Genomic DNA, 22,665 nt, shown 5'->3' on the forward strand with positions numbered 1-22,665 from the left:
AAACAAAAAAACCCACAAGTACTCTTTAATTAATCTCTAAATATTATTTCTGCTCCATATGAAATATAGCTAGATGAATACCTTTGTGTACTAGTAGTCCTCCTCCTCTCATTGGGTTCCGACTTAATCAAACCCACTCACACAGGTGGAGGGGGGGGGGTTGCAAAAGAGAGCAGTAGTGCATGGATGTGCGGGTGAGCAAATTGCACAGACAGCATTTCCAAACTGCGCATGTGTAGGAAGAATAATGGTGCATGTGTGTGACTTAGCAGTCAGTCTTCCTTCATGGAGATATCTGCTGTTGACAGGGAGGGGCATCTTGCCAGATATTATTCACAGTTTTTTCAAGTCATGTCTTTACACTTAACGTAAATATTAGATTCCAGCATTTTATGTTGAACACACAAGTAAATGTGAAGCCATTCTACCTTGTTTCTTCTTTGTCTAGTAGCCACGTAAATGTATGTGAAGTATAAAGACAAACCTAATGTCTCCACATCAGGGAGAGGGTTACTGATTCTTGGGTTACCACTTCTTAAAAATATTCTAAATTAATGGTCCAAAACCATACTGTTAGCAGTAATGTTGTTGCAGCGAACACGGCGCTTACTCTAGATTGCTGTAGTATTCTTAATAGAGGTAGTTCTCTCTGTCCCGAAGAGAAGGCTGAAAAACTGATTTTGAACCAGTTGACTGTTTATTAGGTTGAGTTACGTTAAACAAAAAACAGACAGTCAAAGTCTGGCTGTGATTGGAAAAGAGGGAAGAACAACGAGAAAATGCTTGCACTGGTATCAGTTTGAGTGTCATCAACTCTGTTTGTCTTTACCAGAAATTATCCCAACCCTGTGGTTCTGATCTGCATTTAATTGGTCCCAAAGCTCAAGGAGATAGGACCCAAGGTTTGGGCTATGTCCATCTCTGTTTTTTTCCGTGTGTCATAGTCTCAGAGTATTTAAGGGCTGCCCTACAAAATACACTGTATTGGCAACACTATTATTCATTGACATGGTGTAGTTATGGACATTGCCATTTTGGGTCCAGCCCTACTTCTGTTTAAGTTAATAGCAAAATCCCTGCTTTCAGCTGATACAGGACCTTTGGTAACTGCATCTTTCATGGCAGGTTGTTTTGCCAGATCCTTATCTTTTTTGTATTCCCAGCTATTTTTCCTCTCTCTCCCCCTTCAACTCCTTTTTTCATCGGTTTCTTTCATAATATCCTTTTCTTCCCTCTTACCAGTGATCTGTCCTGTACCTCCCTCCCAAACATTTATTTTAATCTCACTTATATGCTTCTCTCAGCCCACCACCAGAGGGTCCAGAACTGCTCTTGAGGCTGCATACTTATGGAGTTGGCATCTTGGGCTGAATGTTCTGCCCTCTGTGTTAGAGTCCAGTAATAATGTTCCCTCAGAATTTCAACCTGTGTCACCAATTTGCCCAGTGCTTTCCCAAATTAATTATGTATGGCTGTTAAGCAATATGAAAAAGGTAACAGGAGAGGAAATAGAGGGAAGAAATTTAAATCTTTTTCCTAGGATTTAAAAACTTTGACCTTTCCAGAATTCCAGGCAATGAATGAATAACTTTTTTCTCTACCTCAATAAAGAAGATAAAGTGCTCTCTTTCTCGCTTTCTCTCTATCTACATTTCCTTTATGTATACTACTTAAATAACTTCATAAAAACAAACCAAGTAAAAATCTAGGATGTTTTTAACTATTTCATTGACTTTTCAGATTGTTTTTAAGCTGTTTTTTAAACTTTAAAGGCAACACTGATAGTGAACGGTTCCAAATGGTAAAACAGAAAATCCCCTTCAAATATAACCGGCCCGTAGAGGAGTGGCTGCAGGAAAAAGGTAACAGTCATTAAAACTTTCATTTTAAACCCATTTGATTCTAAACCCTCATTTTTAAAGCCTGCAAATAAATGTTTCTTAAATGATAATCGCCTGCTGCATAAATGACTGTTTTAATTTTCATTATAATTTGTGTCAGCTTCCACCTGCCATATGTTGATAAATCATGCTATAATACATTGCTATTAAAATGCAGTTAAAGGGACGAAATTTTAAGCTTGCTATCAAAGTGATGACAAACAAACGAACAAAAATTCCGGAACCGCGTAAAAAAACCAAACCCAAACAACAACAACAAAAATGCTACAACATGTATTATGGCAATTTAACCACTGCATGATCTTCCTGTTTTAATTTATTTTTAAACTACATCTATATCTTTACTATCAAAGTTTTCTTAAAAGTGTTTTTCAAACCCACTTGTTAAACCACTTCCTGTAAGTTCCGTTCCTTCATCAGTATGGTTAGCCATTATGGGTGCATGTCTCCTAATTGTTTGCGCATAATTAAACAATTTTAAAAAATGTTAGAGGGAAGACATTTTTTAACTTTTGTATTTAAATGACAATAAAGGAGACAGAGAAAGGATTTGTTCTCTTTTATGTTAAAAGGATTTCTGACATGGAATTTTGGATTTTTTTTATATTAGATTTGTAATCTGTCAAATTTTTACCTAATTAATGTTCCAGCCAGTCTTATCACATCCATGGAGCTGAATGGGGGACCTAGCCCTCATTCAGCAAGAAACTTCAGAGCGTTGACCTCAGACTTTCTTGAGCATATAGTTAAGTGATTTGCTGAATTGGGGCCTGTGTTGGGGTAGAATCAGTTCTGTATTGAGAATTTTGGAGAAAGTATCTTGGATACAGGGTTGATTCCAATCCTATTTAAGTCAGTGGAATAACTTACATTTAATTTCATTGGGCTTTGGATTAGGCCCTTTAGAATATGTTGGAAGTTACCATATTTTCTCACATACAACATTCCTCCAAATAAAACACACACCTTGTTTTTCAAAAACAAAATGTAGGGCATAAGATTGTTTTTTCCAAAGCCATGGCTGACTGTGACAGAGTAGGTCGTCTTGGGAGCCTGCTGTGTCCTGGAAGTGCTGCACCAGGAAATTCCTGGTGCCAGCTGCCTTGCTCAGACTGTCTCTTGGGATGTCACTTCCTGGACATTCTGGGTAAAAACAGACGTCACGTTTAAAGTGGTTCTGATTTACCGGAGTCAAAACCTGGGGGTGGTTTAGCCCTCTACACATTTAACTTCTCCCTGGAAATGAATGGCAATTAATTTGAATGAGCTGTGATTGTCCCAGGGAAAAAAATGTTATCTCAGATACCTCACAGGTACTTCAAGTGGGTTTGTATGAATAAAGCTTTTGTCCCGGGGTAAATCTAACATCTCTTTTTAGCCTGTTTTCAGGAGGACTTTCTCTGTCACACAAGTTTAGGCCCCAGACTTTTCCAAGGGCAGTAGCTAGGGTGTTAGTTCCTTACTGTAAATAGTTTTTTATATATAAGTTCCTACAAAGAAAGGGTTGTTTCTATATCTCAGGCTTGAGGATACTACCAGCAGCTCACTGCTTCAGGAACAAGCTGTAGTGCTCAGACAATAGCTATGTCTGTGGGAGAGTTAACACAGGACTTTGCCATTCTGGCAGACATCTTGCCAACTGTGTGGCATGCACAGTGTCTCAAGGCTTGCTGCTTTTCCAGTGAAGAAAGCAGCTTCCTCACCTAAAACCTGCATTATAGTATTGGAGTGCTGATTCTTTGGGGAAAGGTGCATGTTATATCTGAGAATGTATGGTAAAATGCAAAGAAATCTCCCTGCAGCCAAAATTTGATAATTAAAAAAAATCACTTGTTTAATGTTGCCATGACTGAAATTTAGAAAAAGCAGAACGCAATCTTCTCTGGTTTCCTTTATAGAATTTACTTCTGATAAAAGGGGTGACCATTGAACTCAAATCTTGCATTTTCTTTGTTGACTTTCATGTAGGTCTTACCAAAATTCTCTAAAGAAAAAGGCAGTATATTTTAAGATGGGCAAATACCCTTTGCATTATATTTTGTATGTCCTTATTCTCAATTGCATTAGCAGATTACTGTAGGCAGCTTGAATTCTGCAAGGACTCAGAGAGGCCGGCTAACTTCAGTCCAAATATTTTTATGCTAAGGGTCTGACCCATCACAGTGTTCTGCAACTGCCATTAACCTCAGTGAGATCTGACAGTACCCCTCACCTTACAGGGTTGGGTCCTTACTGTAAATTTTGTGATTACAAGAGAAATATTGGTTGAGCAGTATTAGTCCATTTAACAGTATTTGTAGAGCAGTATTAATCCATTAGTCCATTTACTTTACTCACTTAGGAAGGCAAAGTAGGTATGTCTCTGATTGGTAGAGATTTACAGAACATTTCCCTCCAGCCAACCAGTAAAGAGAGGTTGAAATTAAGGAATATAGAAAATGCTCATTGAGTCTCAACTGGTTCCCCTAGAAATTTGTGAGATGCAAGTATAACAGATAAAGTTTAACACTAAAAAAAGTGTATAATTTTGTTTTGGTGAGTTCATTTGGTAAACGGATAAAGTCCTTTTAACACTAAAGATAGTGATCGCCTCACTTTTCTTAAAACAGATGCATGTCTGATTCTATGATATACCTCATGTGCTTGAGAAATTTGTCCTTGTTCTGTTTATTTAGTCTTTTGGTTTTGAATGGAGTCCTTTATTTTATGCCATTGCTTCTCCAAGTCTGAGCTTCAAAGCATGCCAAGGCATTTCCATTTGTAAACCTTCTGAAGTCTTGAACTGGGGTTTGCCATTCTGTGGATGATGATGCTTTGTTAAAAGACAATCACATGAGAGCAGTGGGGTCTAAGCCAGACAGTGTCTGAGAGCTCAGGCACACTCTACCCCTGAGTGTGTTTGAGCTAGAATAATATAGGTATGCTTTTGCTGAAGTGAAAGAAAATTCAGTCAGCGCTATTTGCATTATGCACAGTGTGACACGTGATAGAATATAGCTTTGTTCCACCACTTCAAGAGACGTATCCTTTTAAAAAAACATAGTTACTATTTAGTGAAATGAATTAATAAATAACAATTCACCCCACCACCCAGCTATTCACTCACCCACTCATTCATCTGTTTCCTAATGTATCAAGAAAGTCCTATGTCAGAAGACCATTTTAAGATGATGGGTAGAAGGGAAGATCGCTAGCTGTCAAAATGAAACCTGATGAATGGAGGGATAGATAGATTGGTAAAAGAGACAGCATATAGAATAGCTGTCTGCAAGGTGTGAATGATTGGCACAAATGAGGTAAGCTTATATAATTTGCAGTTAGCATGGTTTTTAATACCATAAATTTGGCATTGGTTTGGTACCCCGGCATATTACTTAGAATGAAAATGTAAATCATTCTTGAAGAACTAATATAATAGAAATTCTGCTGAAAATGACCTACATTTATATTATTTCATAATTTTTTAAATTTATACATTGGAATTAAAAAATATCCTACAAAGAGTGCTCGTTCTTACAAAATCTCATTATGTGAGTAGACCCAAGAATGCCAAAATATTTAATACTGCTACCTTTACTGTTATAACTATGTGTGTGTAGAAAATGAAGGGTTAGTCCTAACCTCCTTGATGTAAATATCCTTAACAAGATAAAAGTTGGGTAGTTAGATGCATTTGAGCCTCTTAGTGCTCAGGTATATTGTGAGTTACAATAGAGAAGGTTATGCACACAGGAAATTGTCCTGTTTGTGAAATAAGTACCATAATAGCAAGAAGCGCTCCAACAGAAGCACTGATCCTGGAAACCCTTACTTATGCAAATAGTTCTTAGAAGAGTAAACTCACCGATTTAAATTACCCAAAAGCAGGAAATGCTTGTGTGAGCTGGGGTTTGCAAAACTGGACCCCAAATCTGATTTAGCATTGTGCAGCAGAAACTGTCTCCTAAGCTCTCGCTAATATTTTCAACTAGGGGAGAGTCTTTGTAAAAATGTTATCCTTTGAGGATAAAAATCAGAAAGAGGTAGAAAACATATTTTTACAGAGACTTAAGAATGTGAGCTCTGTAAGGGATTTACCAAACAATTTGAAAACATACCTATTTGCCAGCCCCGCCCGCCCTCCCCCCCCCCAATTAATAAGTAGACCATTGTTGTCTTTCACTTGGCCATGGAAAAAAAGACCCAAGTCCACAAAAAAACCCCAAGTCTACAACCCTCGCTTGCAGAGTATCACTTACTCATATGAGTAGTCCTTTTGGAGTTGATAGGGTTATTTGTATGAGTAAGTTATGCTGAGCAGGAATGAAGATTGTTGATTCAAGTCATAGAAGAAATGGTGGAGGGAGTAGTTCTGATATAGCACTAGGACTGTACACATTTCCTCTCTTGAACAAATTTCTTTCATTTCATTCACTTTTTTCCTGCTGTCTTCATTCAACTGTGTGCATCTCATAGCAGAGTTGTAGGTTAGGGGTGATTCCTCAGAGATAAATCCCACAAGTGATTGTCCTTTTAGCAAACACAGCTTTAGCACCAGTGCTGTGTTCAGTAGTAACTGTGTAATGTGGTGCATGCACTGTCTTCAGTTCTTGGACTTGAAGAACCTGTTACTCAAGAGGGGAAAGACAATAAAGTTCCACTTTCCTGGAACGGGGCCACCTCCCTGGGATAGGTGATCTTAAAAAATTAGAGGATAGAAAGAAGGTGTGGAGATGCGATGACTCTTTCATGTTACATCTGAGCAGAGGTGTCCTATATAGTTGGGAGGACTTGTTATGATTAAAAGGGAAACCAGGAATGAGTGCAGCAAACTTCCTTTGCTAAACCAGAGAGAGCGCCGATTTCTCTTCCCTTCCTGGCTTGGAGAGTTCAACTTTTATTCACCTCCCCTGGGACAGGAGGAGCTAGAAGAACTGAAGAGAGCAGGTTGAGAGGGAACAACACCTGACAGGAAAGGAAGCAGTCTTCCCTATCTGCCACTGCTGTAGTCTGATCAGACATATTGCCAGCCCCCACCTTCCTTCAGGTTGAGAGACAAGGAATAAAGGAAACCCCTTTGGAGAGACAAGGGGAAACGGCAACAATTGCTTCCTCAAGAGCAAATCCCTCCATTTCAGAGGAAGAAGATCGCAAGAGTAGCAAGACAGCCCTTATCAACTTCCTCTCCCTCACCTGGTACTACCATGTAAGGGAAAGGGAAAGGGAAAGGGAGAGTGTGACGCCAAAGGGAAATCAGTGAAGAAGGGAGGGGAAATGGACAAGATAAAGGCTGGGGGAAAAGAGAAAACAATCCTCAAGAGACTCATGGGAAAAATTGAACCACTAAGGGTCTGGGTAAAGCAATGTAAAATAAAAAGGCAGGAGGGAAAAAATCCCCTCAGGAGACCTGGTCAGTCACAAAGCTTTAAGCTGCTTTACAGAAGCTTTAATGCCAAAAGCATGCTACCATTTGCCCTAACTTATAGTGAAGGAAGAGACTTGCTTAAGAGAGCTGAATATTGATGGGAGATAGAAGCAAGAGCCCAGTATCCTTTGAGATAGCAGAGGGGATAAACTACTTAGATTTTGCACAGTGGGAGGCCCTGTTTTCATGTTTAGCTGGTTCTGGTTTAATGGGACAAAAGTTCTCTCCTGGTAAATTTTAAAACCTCCTGAAATGCAAGAAATTGCACCAGGAGTTTCATGATTTTTCAGAGGTATGAAGTGCTACTCTCTCCATTTTTATTTTCTTTGCTTTTCATCAGTACAAATCATCCATCCTGGCCAAGTTTAAATGTTGGCATTTTTAGGTACGTGTGTGAGGAGTGCTAGGGAGGTGCGCCCCACCCCCACCTTTCCATATGTCACACAGACACATACATTTTTGCTTGGCTAGCTAGGGCCCTCCTTGGGGACAGAAACTCCTTTCAGATACATTTCTTCTCTTGTCCCCATTCTCTTTCCCATGGTTCATCCTGTCACCCTAAGATGATGCAACACCGCATCACCACTTGACTTCGAGACCCGTCACGACGACCACCAAAATTGGTGAGCTCCCCCTCCTATTTTGATCTGCTTTAACCACTGGCTGTGAGGGATTGATCAGTGGGAGACAGGCTCTGCTCTACTACATGGTGGTATTCCACACTACTTATCAGGGTGGACTAGAGAAAGAGGGACATGAGTGGTGAGTAGAGGAAATGGGATGGTGAAATACTGCAAATATTGTGAAAATGGATGGCAAAGGGGTAACAAAATTGAATAATCTAGTAAAGAATGGTTTGACTCTGCTTTGATTGGCCTGAATTCTGGCCACTTTGGTTCCCTGTTAATCCAGTAGATCCATTGACATACTACAAAACTTTGGACAGAGAGAAAAATACTCTCCATTTTCTTTGCAGTGGGAAGAATCATTAATACTTTCAATTAATTGGTCTAGGGTAGTTTGCGAAAGCAGGTAATATTTGAGTCATTCTGGGCTGGGGGTGACTTGAATGCTCTGTGGGAAAAAGACAACTGGCTGATTTTTCCATGTTAAACTCTCCCCGACCCAATTTATGGGCTCCTATAGACATGCAGGGAGCCAGCTCCAACACTCTGGAAATCCAATGTGTCGGAGCAGAATCAATTAATCAAGTCTGCTGGAGCACAGAAATAAAAGTGCTCCTAGCAGACTCTACCATCATGTGTATCAGCATTTCTGCACTGAAAAATGGCAGGAGGCAGTGCTTTGAATTAAAGCTCATTCAGTGAGCTTTAGTTCAAAGCGCCCTGCTGCAATTTTTCGGTGTGGGGAACACTGATACATGTGATGCTTGGGTGCTTTTAACTAGCGTGGCTTGGGTGCTTTTAATTAGCACGGCTTTTACACACCTTCCAGAGCACATGTAAAAATGCCCTTTGTGACTTTGGCTAAATCACTTAACCTGCCTTTGCTTTAGTTTTGCTGCCTGTAAAATGAGTTTCACGTGTAGCTTTTTCATGGTGAGCACAATGAAGAATAATCAATCACCTTTTACTATTTTAAGAGCCTTGTTTTTCATTACATTAGAAATGTTCATATTTGGAATTTTCGGATGTTTGGGGTTCCTTGCCTTCCCCCTTTGCTAATTTCCAGGTCACATTCTCTTACTTGAAGCTTTTCTATATTCCCCAGGATGCCCATGGATCACACTTTTCTTAGAGTTTATCTTTCTTTTACTGCCTATTCTCAGAATCTCCAGAAGTGAATTTCTCCTTTTTTACCTGTCAGTGTCCAAACTATTTTCCCATGTATATTGGGCTAAGCCTTGAGAAGGGTTAGGATCCAGGTTGCTTTGCATCCTCAAAAGCCACTAGAGGGAGTAACTGTACATGAAAATTTTATTTGTAATTAAAAATAGACCCAAATTGCAAAATTTGCATCTCATTTCTGTATTTGGATCAAAACTTTCTCATTGTTCAATTGTGGGTTAAAGTGAGAATTTCAGGATCCAGTGTTCATTTGTTCAGGACTATGTCTACCATTAATTAGTCTAAAACAGGAATTTGCTTCACAGTTTCTACTATTTAATCTCCACCACTAGGGAACCTGCTTTCATCTTCAGCCCATTCTTGTTGGGACTCAGTTCAAGGTAAGAAATTGCAGAAAATTTCTGTCAGTAATGTTATTTCACCCCCCCCTCCTCCCCTTCACTAGGACGACAGTTAACGATCTTCAACACCCAGGCGCAAATAGCCATTGGAGGGAAGGACAGAGGACGTCTCTTTCAAGGCCAGCTCTCCGGTCTCTATTACAATGGTTTGAAAGTTCTGAATATGGCAGCAGAGAACAACCCCAACATTAAAATCAATGGAAGTGTCCGGCTTGTTGGAGAAGTCCCATCCCTCTTGGGAACAACACCTACAACCTCCATGCCACCAGAAATGTCTACCACAGTGATGGAAACCACCACTACCATGGCCACCACTACAACCCGAAAAAACCGTTCCCCACCTAGCATCCAGGTGAGCCATTTCTTCTTCTCCATTTGTTTGGGTTCTGGTTTATACTTTAATTGTTAGTTGACTGATTAGGTAAGCCTCTTTGGTTGCATTCTCAGATGAATTATACTCCACAAAATGGTAGGTTTTAATAAGACTATATATGGTACAAATCAGCACAGAATGTGATGCTTTTTTGGTTTAAACAAGCAGAAATGGGTTCATTTTTACTGCACATGTTTTTAATAATAGGGTGAAATTCTGTTTTTGTACCAGTGCAACTCAATGTTTACCAGTGACATTGCACCATGAGAACAGGATTTGGACCACATTGTTTGCATGTTTTGATAGAAGTGGAAAAAATTATCACTAGGGAGTTTCAATGACAGCCTAATGAGATGTATGTAGATTATTATTTATTATTATTCTTCCATATATTCTGCAATGGTGAGGTTCTCAATGGGGGAAAAGGCAATGGAGCATAGCTTTCAGGGTAAGCCATTTTTCTTTTTGATGTTACAGCTTTCTCTTAGATAATGCTATAGGAGCTCCGTCAGATCCATTTCGTCCAAAATGTATGTGTTCCAAAAGAGTTTATCCAAAATATGCGATCAGCAGAAAAGAACTCTTGTGTATGATATTTTTATTCAACTAACTGTATGGTTGGGATAGACGTAGGTAAACTTTTGAGTGTCACAGTACTCTTCAGGATTTTCCACTGGATTTGAGTTTAAAAGTTCTGGTATAAATAGATTTAGCTGTGCAAATGCAATTATGTTTGTAACATTAAAAAATTCAATGGTTTTATGTGAAAGCTTGGGTATGAAATTGTTCAGAAACTAACTGTCTGATCAACATTCATGGGGTATAAGAACACAATAATATTACTGAGAGTTAAGCTGTGGTGTGAACTACAGCCTGTCAGATATTCTGTAGCAACTACTCACATGCATGCTCTTATCCCATAGTAAATTGAGGTAGTTTATTCCTCATTGAAACTGTGATAAGGTACCTCAAATTTACTGTGAAGTAAGTGTTAGCAGTTACTATGGAGTACTTAATGAAGAGTGAGTTGAGACCCTAGCTTGCCTTTCAGTAACTTGAGTACCTTATAGCCATGGCCTACACATAATAAAAAGTAAAGTGCAAATAATGGATGTTAACACTGAAATATGAAATAGATCCCATTAATTATTTCCATTCCTGTAGGCTACAACTGTGATAGTAACAAAAGCAAAATAATCGGTTTTATAATACATGAGGGGCCAGACCTTTAGCAGATAGACATTAAATGTGTTCATTGAACTCAGCTGGCTGACACCTACTTACATCAGCTGAGAATTTGGCCAGTGATTTTTTAACCCTAAACAAAAGAGATAGGAAAAGTTGTATTGCTGCTTAAAAAAGAAATATTTTAAAATGAGTCCACTTGCCTCCTTGACTCAAATTTTCTTGGGCATTCATATTCTTGACTTTTGCAATGAACAGGTTCAATGAAATTGTGACAAAATTAATAATATAACATTGTATGATTTCTCTAAGTGATTGAGGTTTCATCAGTGGCTTCTTATTCTTTTCCCTGTGTTTTCTTTCTCTGTATTTTTCATCTAATCTTGTTCATGAATGATGTGAAAATGCAGAACTTTACTTCACTCTGGGGGAGGTATTTATTATTGCAGTGAAAATTGCTGCAGTTTAGTTGAAGTAATTAAAGCTGAACTAGGGCTTAACACTACCCTCCCCCATTGACAGTCTGTAAATTCCAGTCAGCAGTAGGATTCTTGAGTTATTACCCTCAAAAACTGGTGCATGAATTATAATTGTCAACAACATGAGGAGAAATACCCCAGGACTTGTTGGGGTCTGTCAGATCTTGTGAGAGACAACTCATTTCTCTGACTATTAGAAGAATTTTAAAGAAATGTCTTGCTCAGGGAAGTAAATAGGCCAAATACTGCTGTTACACAATACTGCAGTGGAGGAGATTTGCCATAATGTATGGAACTAGGTGTATCTACATGTGCACTTTACTTCAGAGTAAACTAATTACCTCTGCAGTAAAGCATCACAGTCTATACATGCGCCAGTATTAAGGTGCAGTAAACAAATTAAATCCTCCATAGGATAGTACTGTCAGTACTGTCACATGGCAGAGTAATTAAGTGCGACTAAATGCACATGTAGCTGGTGGTCATGGGTGTAAATTGCACCCAGGTAGCCCAGGCAGCAGGGGGCCAAGCTCCTGCCTAGCCACGCAGCTCTGAAGTTTTAGCACTCTCATGCCCCAGACAACCCCTCTGCTGCCCAATGCTGCCACACAGACCCCGGGACTGACCTGCCAAGGCTGGTGCCAGCCGGAGGCTGCTCTGCCCTGGCTCAAAGTGCTGCTGTTGCAGGTACATGTGTAGATGCTGCACCTGGAAGCAATGTACTCTGGCGTGAACTGTTTCAGAGTTTATTACATCACCTTCATTTCACATGTAGATAACCAAGTGGAATTAAACTGATTTATGTCAGTGTAACTGAGAATAGAATTGGACCACTTGTGGTTTTCTAGAACTGGAAATGATCATTTGAAGAAGAAATCTCACACAAAGCTTTCTGCTACTCTATATGGCACTTCACTAGTCAAGACCACTGTGTGCTGAAAAGGCATCAAAGAGATATAATAAAGTGTAGAAGAGCCTCTAAAAACATGGTTAGAGCAATGATTTCCTGGATACACGCGCACCACAACAAATGGCCTCATCTCTGCTGATATTAAAGCAATAACTCTTGACACTTCACTCTACCCACTGAAAGGAAGATAAAAGTCAATATGTACCTCCATTACAACTTTCTGCATTTCAAGAGCAGACCAGTTTATTGCTGTCATGGTACAAGATGACTCTCCTTTCTTCCTCTCTCTCTTGGTAGAGTTGTTTGACTGTCAGCTTAAGTTGTATTATGTTGTGTGGTTGAGATAGAAAGAAATTATCCTTTTCTCTTTAGGCAGCAATATGAGCTGTGGTTTTTAGATGCCTAGTTATAATTGTGACTTACAGTACTCAACATGAATGCTGGCAAATTTGGTACCACTACTTCTAACTGTAGATCTAAGAAATGGGGGACATCTAATAGATCAAATTAATTCCTCAGGCAGCATAAGATACAGCCAGCAGAGTATAATAGCACTCTGTTATTACTTTCTACTGCCTACCTTTAACAACCTAAGAAATAAGAACTGCTATTTACCTGGTCACTCTAGGTCCAGCTTGCCTAGTATCCTGTGACCACCAGGGGGTGCCTACAGTTCCCCTGCCTGCTGCTGGAGCTTCTCTGCCAGGGAGCAGCAGGAGCTTGATGAGCTGCCACAAATTCCTGCTCTCTCCACCACCACCTCCTGGCCTAGATCTACATCCCCACTCCTCTCTTGCGAGCAGGGGAGGCCTCCTGCCTCAGCAGCTACCACCTGCTGTTGCAGCTAGCTGCAGTGAAAGGGGACCCCACAACACCAGTGGCCCCACAATACCACCTATGATTTTGAGGTTCTTCTCAGACTATATTTTCTTCATGTATCATTTCTTGTTCAGCACTAAAAAGTAAACTTCCATTTCCAATCAGTCTGTGATGCCAATATGTTTTGCTGAGTTGGAGAATTTCAAAAAACACCTTTGTGCTTTCTGTAATGCTTGGGGGTTACTGTCCATAAACCATTTTATATTCTTCCTCAGATCCCTCCTTAAAAATCTCATTTATCATGATGCCTACAAAGGTTAACCTGTTGATGTTCTGACAAGTACTGCCTATCAGGCTGACTAACCTTCTCCCTTTTCTCTATTTGTTTGCCAGTGTCCATCTATTCTCATATCTTTACATTTAGACTGTAAGCACTTTGGTTGATGGGCCATTCTTTTATCTTTTATGCTAGGGGTATAGCAAAATGGGGTTCTCATCTATGACCAGTCAAGTACTCTAAATACTACCACAAATGTTTTAGTGTGTGTGCTTAATCTGAAGAGCCTGTAAAAGTGGGAAGGGGCTCTAAAATAATGTATACAACACACGTGCACACAAACTCACAGAAACACAGTTATGCTTCTCCCTCTGTTAAGGCCCAGATATAGGATGTAACATTGGAGAAATATGCAGCATAATGGATATAGAAAAACAATATTACTGGATATGATTTTTAGCATCAGTAATGTCAGTAACTTCACCATCGGGATTTAGCACTTATCATTTTAATAATTTACGGCATGTAAGATCAGTGAAAACTGCGAGGTGTCTGAAGAACAGTTTAGGTTGTATGAGACAGTGGTTCTCCTTTGATACAGTTAGGTGGTTGGGGCGTATGTGTGACTTAGTGAAGCCCTGAGGGAAGATGTCTTTCTTCCCTAGAGCTGTGTTTTTCAGTTCATTGAAAACAAAAATGATAGAAAAGGATTCTTTTTATGTTTGTATGTTTCAAAGAATTTAATACAATGCTCTTATATCTCACTAACAAAGCTGTGTTTGTTGACCCTAAGTACACATGCTGTTTTGACCTTCTCAAGCACAGGTTTGTTCTGGATTCAAGCATAAATCTGTTCAGAAATGACATGTGTTGTATCAAATTACTCTTGCAAACCTCAGGCCCTGATATACCAGGCACTCTTATATTAATAATATTCTTTCTGGGAGTTTTCCTTTACTATAATACCGTGCAAAGGGCAGAAAGGCAAGCAGCTATTTTTCTGCTTACAGTGAAATACAATGGAGCACAGGTTATTATTAGACAAGGGTCATAATGCTGCCCCATGTCAGGTGTGTATTTTCTAGCAGACTGGATTTTAATTAGAAGTCTTTTTTTTTTCAATTGCTAAAGACCTTGAACCCCACATGCCTGTGCTTCCTAATTAGGACAAGACTCATCTTTTGGTAGACCAATTTAGTGTTGTTTGGATAGGCTGCCTGAAAATGTGATGAGGTAGAGGAAGCTTTCCTTTTCTTGGATTTGCTGCCAGACCGGCTACTATAAAGCTGATATTGGCCAGCTCTGTGCTTATTTTGTGAGTCACCACTCAAAAGACCTTATAAGGAGACTTCCATTTCTCTTCATTTGTGCTGTACTTTCCATCTGGCTCAGTTCTGGGGTCACTAGGAAAGCAGTCATAAAGTCTTTACCCAAGCAAAGGTCCCCTTAAAGTCAACAACTGAGGTGTCATCAGACGCACAGGTTTTTTAGAGCTTGAAATGTTTCATTTAAAGCAACATGAGTTTAGTAATCTTTCATTGTCCTGGAGTAGTCAAGGCTGGATGCTTCATGGTCTGTCCTGTTAGAAGCTTTACGTTGGGATAATAAAATATTCTTTATTCCCCTCTCCTGCAGCATGTATTTATTTTGAAAGCACTGCAGTGGAAAAGTAGCACCAAAGGGATTAGGCCAGTGGTTCCAACCCTTTTGGTATAATATAGGATGTGAATCCTTCCCTAATGTGTTGGGTTATGTTATCTTTGGAGAAAGTAGCTGGGATATTAAAATAATTATTCATGATGTCTTTCAAATATGGTGGAAAATGCCATAGAAATGCCAGATATAGTATTGTAACGTATTTGAGAAGGTGCTGAGTAATGGAAAGTGGGGAAAATTTCTGTTGTTCATGTCAAGAGTCCAGCTTCCTTGGTTCTGGTCAGAGTAGGCTTCTCTGGTTCTTGGCATTTTACTCTAGCCAATAACAAACACAACTAATAGCCTTGATTCATATCCTTCCATAATGTGCAACTCTGAGGAGGGATCCTTTCCTACCATGTCTTGCAAAGTAGAAAAGCACAGATGATTTGTCAGTCCAATTAAACCTTAACAGTCATCCAAGAAAAATACACATCTCTTCCCCCTTGCACTTGCACAGGTATTTTCCGTTTCCCTTTTAGATGATAATTTTTGGGAAAGGAAATCAGCCTCTAATTTACTCTTGGCTTGTTAGGCATCTCTAGTGACATTTTCATCCCAAGACTGAAATCTTCTAATGAAAAAAAGGAAAAGAAAAAAAAAGCTTTTGATGGGACTGATTTCATTGGCCCATTTGTAATGCATAAAATTATGCACCCTGCTTTTTGTTCATTCTTTCCTTGTCTTTCATGAATGTATTTTTCATTGCAAAGAAACTAAAGCTTCCAAATCTTGCCCTCCTGTAATCATCTCTCTCCCTTGCCCATGCCCTCAGTGAATACATCAAGAGAGTTCTTTCATGACTGCAGTGGAACCCACAAAGCCTGGTTTGCTCATTCTAGTTGATGTATTTCCCAAACAAGCCAGATGTTTAGGGATTTGGGGCAGAGAAAGAAAGTAGTGGTTGAGAGTAAGAATCTAAATCTGGTCCAGAAAGTTTCCATCCAGAATGATTTTCTATATGGATGAAAGAGGGTTTTTTTACAGCAATAACAAGGGATCACTTAACACTTAATAATGTTATAAGGCTAGCTCCTCCCACCACTGAAATGCAGCAGTTCTTGGGTGGAATATGGCAAATATTCAGCAACGAATTGTAATCCTATGCTATAATGTTAGAACAGGAAACTGTTAATACAAACTTCTCCCAGTTTCAATTGAATAGCCACTTCGAAAGGTACAAATAATTACACACTCTTTGGCCAGGACATCCAGATTAATGCTCCTATTCCTGTACAAGTGTCAGGATTTTTAAAAATAATTCTAAAAGATTAGGACCTTATTCTGACATCACCTTTAAAAATGACACTTGCAGTGTTCCTTACACTGTGCTGGGTTGCGTTTGGCACTTAGAAGAATGGTACCAAGAAATTATTATTTCCTGGGTCAAATGTGGAAGCCCACCAATGCATGTACTAATTGGTCTTAATTATGCTGGAGGAACTGAACAAAGACTCATGTCTCTAATGAAGACTACTGCTATACTAACATAGTAATGTTGCACTTAGAAACCAGATCTCTCTCTCTCTCCCTCCCTCTCGCTCCCTACGTAAATCAGTAATACCTTATACGTGGGGTCCAGGTTCATGATTCCAGTAGAACTACTGAATAAAGGATCATAGTACTGTATAGATTCCACAAATTGCTGTGCATTATTTCTCAGTGTATACTCGGTGTATATTCTTTGGATAGCCCAGTTTCAGATGGCATCTCTTCACACTTCAGATGCTTAGCATGTGTGGGTTTTGTTGGGATCCACATTTTCTTTATACAGATAATTAGTAAAAGGTTTGAGTCAGATTGACTTATGCCTACAAAAGCTGGCAAGATATCCAACCTCTTTAACCTGCAGCAGCAAGTATTGAAATACAGCTTTAATGTGGTCTGCCAAATTCTGTTTTTAGTCTTACCAAGGAATATGTAACCTAGGATAGATTTTTCTCAGGGCATGAAGACAGGGACTTTCTAAATCTTTCAGGTTTTAGATTATTTCTTGGTTTTGAGTTGCACAGTGTTGTTTCTTATGTAGCGGATAAAAAGTTAACATGTTTAATGGAAACTTTCCCCTGCCTCCCCCTTACTTTTATTTTTAGCCAGCCATCAGAAACAGATGCAAAAGATTGTCAAAAGATAAAGCTATTAGAAACAGGTAGGATCGATTTCCTAGGAAATGGGAAATGGCAGTCAGCGTGCACCTTTTTATGGGTAAAGATTCTCATATTCAGGCACAGCCAGCCAGGAGCTCTTGTAAATCTTGTGGGAACAATTTGGTTATTCCTTTCAAAATTTGGTTCAGATTATATATAGGAACTTTAGATAGATACTGTAGCTAAGTGTTATGAACAAGCACAAATTTGATCACTGGCCACATTGGCAGAATAGAAATAGAGTTTGTTGTTCCAAGGTGGTTGTACAACAACAGTAGATGACAAAAGACACAATACAGATCAAACATCTGCTTAGAAATAAATAGAGTAGAATCAACTATTACAGCTCAGATGTACTCAGAGAATTGGCTCACATTTTCTTAAGGCGCGTCTGCTCTGCTTGCTATTTATACACTTCAGGGAAATGACTGGAAGCTGCAGACATTGCCAGAAGACTTACAAGGAAGAAATTTCCATTTTGTTTTTTGACAAGGCTGGCTGAGAGGTGGGGATGTGCCTCTTACCTTTCCCAGCTCTCATTTGAATGACTATGTGGAAATTAGAAACACATCTGAGCTGTTATGACAGACCCACTTTCTGAAACCATTTAATTAAAGCCTTGGGTTTTCTTTTGAGAGATGGTGCTGTTAGCTAACAAAAACAGAAGGATTCCCGCCAGTTTCTTTTTCATCTCTGAGATGAGATGTCACTGAATTGTGAGCCATGTCTGCTGTACCAGGCTCTTGAACCTGGTGATTAACTGATTAAGGAAAATGGCTCAATGAAACCTGGCTGATGTATAAACCAAAGAACTGGCAATCCTTTCTCTTCCCTTTTGCATATTCTACAAGTGTGTTGGATACAGTACACTGGGATCATAAAATATCCTCTTTCCCCAAACACAAGTGCTTATTTTAACAACGTTGCAGTGGAAAAGTAGAACTGTGGGTTCTAATCTTCTCCGTATTGCATAAGATACAAATCCATCCCTTGTATATTTAAGTCACTGTGTCTTTGGTGCAAGTGAAAGCCATCTTTTCTGAATTTGGTCTGGTAAGTGGTCATCCTTGAAATGGCTCAGCAGGTGGCAGTCTTCTCTCACAGTCAGTAGTGACTTCTGTGCACCACGTTGGTGCTGCACTTCAGGCTTTACTTCCTTTTAGATGTAGTTGAAGAAATTGGAGAGACAGAGTATTTTGTGGGCAGCATAAGGGACATTAGCTCCTTTACCTTGCCAGACATTGGTAGATTAATAGAAGGTATGAAGTAGACAAAGGGAAAAGGAAATTATGAGAACACTCAAATTATTGAGTAGGACGCAGAGAGGGAAAAGGAAGAATAAGGGATAAAATGCAGGGTAGGTTGAGGCTCTGAAAGGCCTTCTGTATAAGGATGAAGGATGTGAATTTAATGTAGTTAGAGAGAGGAAGTCAACTGAAGGATTCAGAGATGAAGGGAGGCAGGAAGGTATCGTTAACAGATGTGTTTTGAGCAAACCAGAAGTGGAGGAGGCTCATTACCCACACTGTTTTGTCGCACCTCTCTTCCAATTTCTCATGTTCAAATGCCCACTTTGGCAATGACATAGCTAAAGGAAAGAAAGACTTTATATACTGTATACCATCAGGCTTGCCAAACCACAATTTTTTTTTCATTGACACTCTTCAAACTTTTTACTGACAACTAAACTTCTTTTTTACTGACAAATGTTTTTACTGATGCATGCTTTACATAATGTAAATGTAACTCTTCTGACAGGCTCTGCCCTGCTGCCAGATCCCACATAGATATTCCAGGTTCAAATTTAGGGGTGTAACACCAACCAAAAGTAAAACATCAATCAAAAGTAAAATAAAAAAATAGTTGTCAGTGAAAAGTTTGCAGTAAAAAAATTCGTGGGTTGGCAACCTTACTTGACTGTAGCAATGGTTTTATGCTTAGCTGCTTCCCCAGGAGTCCCCTACTCACCTCTATACCCTGATGCCAGCAACTGTACCCTGCACAATGCTGCCCTCCCTCGCCCCACTTGCCTTAATCCTGCCAGCACCACCTCCTGCATTCCAGCAGGAACCTACAAAGAAGGTTACCTGTGACACAACCATGTTATAGGTTGCCAGTGGGATATAAAGCAGCAGCACATGGATGGAGAGAAAGGGTCTACAAAGCCCTAGAGAGAAGGCTACCTGCAGGTTACAGAACTACTTCTTGGACACTAGGTGGAACTGCTGTGCTTTGACTGTTCTTCAACACTGCACCCATCTTCTTTCCTGACGGGGGATATTCAATCAGCTCCCATTGCTTTGTATTTTTATGGACAGCTCAAGATTTCTTTTATAAACTTTATGGACAGGCATTTCTAGCCTGAATTTTTACTATCTGTCACTTATGGACAGTTGGCAAACTTGTGAACCATTCACCAATGAGAAGAGAAATCCTTTCCTCAAATCAGCATACACTCTTCTAAATACAAGAACTGTTTTCAGTGGAGGTGTCTTAGGCTGCAGGGATCCTTCCCTCTCAGCTCTGAGTAAGGTTTACCTAGGTTGACAAAGACCTGCCCTAGAGACATCTGAAAATCTTCTGAAGACCTCCAAACCAGCTCAGCTTGAGGAGAACTAGCAAATATTATCCAACAAGGGAAACAATCCTTGATACACAAGCAGTCCTGCTGGCAAAGAAGAAATCACAGTATGTTCTCTAACTGTGCATGCAGCACCTTGCACTCTAAAGTATAACTTGTCATAGTATTTCATCTCTTTACCTGAAAAGTGACCTCTAATGGAGTGAAAGGACATGAATGATTTCAATCTGTAGAAACAATGTAGAAGTAGTCCTGACTCAGGCCAGCAATATAAATGTATAAAATGACAGATTATTCTGCTGCTCCTTCTCTCCTACACAAACGTATACACACACATACACACGCTAATGTACAGCAAGAGTCTGATCAGTCTTATCTCTTAGCTGCTGCTCTGATGATTAATGCTGCTCTTGCTGTAAGACTGTGGAATGAGGGGAGACATTGAGGGAGGAGCAAGAAATATATATATGAGACTCTCGTTATCAGTGTTGTTATTATTCCTTTAATATCATTTTCTTTTATTGGAAAAGTTTAATCTATTAGCAGAGCAGGGAGCATGACAGGTGGGAACAGATTCAATGGCTAGAAGATGAATGGTACAGACAAGGGCAAAGATGGAAGGCAGTAATGTTTGAGAGAGCCACAAGCTGCCATAGACTAGGGCTTTGAAAGTTAAACTAGAGAACCAGTGTGATATAGTAGTCCGAGCATCAGGTTTCTGTGCTAGAAGATGCTGAATTTAAATCTCTTCTCATTCACTGTATAATCTTGGGCAAGTCTCTGTCCCACTTTATATCTCAGTTTCTCAGCCTGTAAGAGGGAAAATTGTCATTGGCTTACCTCATGGGGCAGGTTGCAGAATATTTTGTTAGTCTGTACTGTGCTGTAGAAACTACTTCTGAATTTTCAACTGAAAACTGGGTTTTCCTTCAGTTGCTGCCTTTTGTTCTTTTGTAGTGTTGTTTTGAGCCCTCTGACTACTGGTGTGTTGCCTGTCTGTGGTTTCTGGCTTTGATTCTGTAGGTCCTGTACAGAGCACACTAGAGAGCTTAGCTTATGCTTCAGTACCAACATGAACAGAGGCAGTGTATGGGTGCAGCTCATATTAAACTGCTATCTCCTCTGCATTGACTAGGTGTGTGTTCACTCCTCTTGGATGTCTATTCCTCTGCTCTCAGGAGAGCAAAGAGGGGAAACACATAAACAGAGCAGAGGAATGCATGAGCAAACATGGATTTAAGTGTGATTCTTCCATACTAATGAGACACTTAGCCACATGCTTAGGCTTTATATGTGACTAAGGATAAGCAAGAGTGACTGGGTGGTGCTGCAGGAAGATCCCATGGGTACAGGATCACCTTCCTCAGTACTTCCTGGCTCAGTTGTTCATCTCAGATGATTGGTGTGACAGTGCACACTCCCACTGACAAGATGGAGAAGATAAAGCTTTCTGAAATACGTTTAAGGGCTCAATTGTAAATGCAATGGTCTTGGCTCCCAAATGACTTCAGACAACAAAATAAGCTCCAGCTTTCTTGGTTACGTCTGTGGTCTCTTTGGGTTATATTAAGATTTACATGCATATGTGGGTCTTCAGTGCTATTTTTGACCATTATAACTGAAGTTATAATCTTAACTTACAAATGGACAAGTAAAATATAAAGGTGAACAAATGAAATACTTGTAACTAAGGAGTTGCTTGCTGCACTCCTTGTATATGCTAACCTCCCACTGAAGCCAGTTCCATATGTAAATCCCTATGTTATCTGCTGTGCTTAAACAGTCTTCCATCACTTTGCAATCTGCTTTTTCACATTGCTGCAGAACCAGGTTTACAAGAAGCAGGTAGCGTCTTTAGTGCAGTGGATGCATGGATCTTAGGTGGTCATCATCAGAATGATGGAGGCTCACTGTATCTTGTTGGCATAATGGAAACTGGAGTGAATAGAACTCTGGGTGTAAATGAACTATAGAGGTATCTGGGTATCAGAGGATGTAACCTGCTTAACTCAACTCATGCTAAGTCCAGAGTAGTATTCAGTGAAGTTGAACAGGAAAAATGTCAGTTGTGAAAGGCAACTATTAACATTGCCCAGGGCTTTTGGAGCTGCCTCAGAATAATGCCAGCACTCACTGCTTGCCCTTAGCTGCTTGTATTGTCCTCCCAGATGAAAATATATTGTTTTGGATCCAGTTATATGCACCTTCTAGGAAAGCAGTAAGGGGGAAGAAGAACAATCTGAACAGGGACAACCAATAGGATCATGCAGCCAGAAACTGATTTAATTGCCATGGTCTCAAGAGGCATTGTAGTAATTGAGGTAAGTTACTAATTGCAAAGAGTTCACCATGTCTTTGGCATGTAATGAATCTTGTGTTACTCATTAACTACGCCTTCAGGTCTATGACAGTTCATGGCACAGGTATCTGCTAACATGACCAAGCGGACCTTTGATTCAAGTTGTCAGTGTCCTTCCTATGAACCTTAACCTCCCATTTTTCCCAAACAGTAGAGTTTCTCCTTGGTCAGCAGGTTCTTCCACTGATTTTTGTCAAGGATTTATTTTTTCCAAACCTACTCTTGTGATGATGGATACCTGGCCTCAAAAGCTTCCAGGAGGATTAGAGAGGTAAACTGTATGGAGTGGTTGTCAGGGGGTATATGGAAGGGTTTCAGGAACAGAG

At 39.8% G+C, this 22,665-nt stretch overlaps 1 protein-coding gene across 6 annotated transcripts in view; it reads left to right on the forward strand.

The window, feature by feature from the left end:
* NRXN3 (neurexin 3) overlaps positions 1-22,665 on the forward strand; it is a 1,344,032-nt gene that overhangs the window by 1,186,712 nt on the left and 134,655 nt on the right. For 2 of the 6 annotated variants that reach the window (XM_090033813.1, XM_090033814.1), the window contains 3 exons: positions 1,773-1,862; positions 7,869-7,928; positions 9,559-9,866. In XM_090033813.1, the coding sequence (XP_089889939.1) occupies positions 1,773-1,862; positions 7,869-7,928; positions 9,559-9,866 (458 nt within the window). The remainder of the gene's footprint in view (positions 1-1,772; positions 1,863-7,868; positions 7,929-9,558; positions 9,867-22,665) is intronic. The other 4 variants (XM_090033811.1, XM_090033812.1, XM_090033810.1 and 1 more) reach the window with 2 other exon arrangements.

The sequence above is a fragment of the Crocodylus siamensis genome, chromosome 2 (genome assembly GCF_052110815.1).
Source record: "Crocodylus siamensis isolate JL-2025a chromosome 2, ASM5211081v1, whole genome shotgun sequence".
NCBI lineage: Eukaryota > Metazoa > Chordata > Crocodylia > Crocodylidae > Crocodylus > Crocodylus siamensis.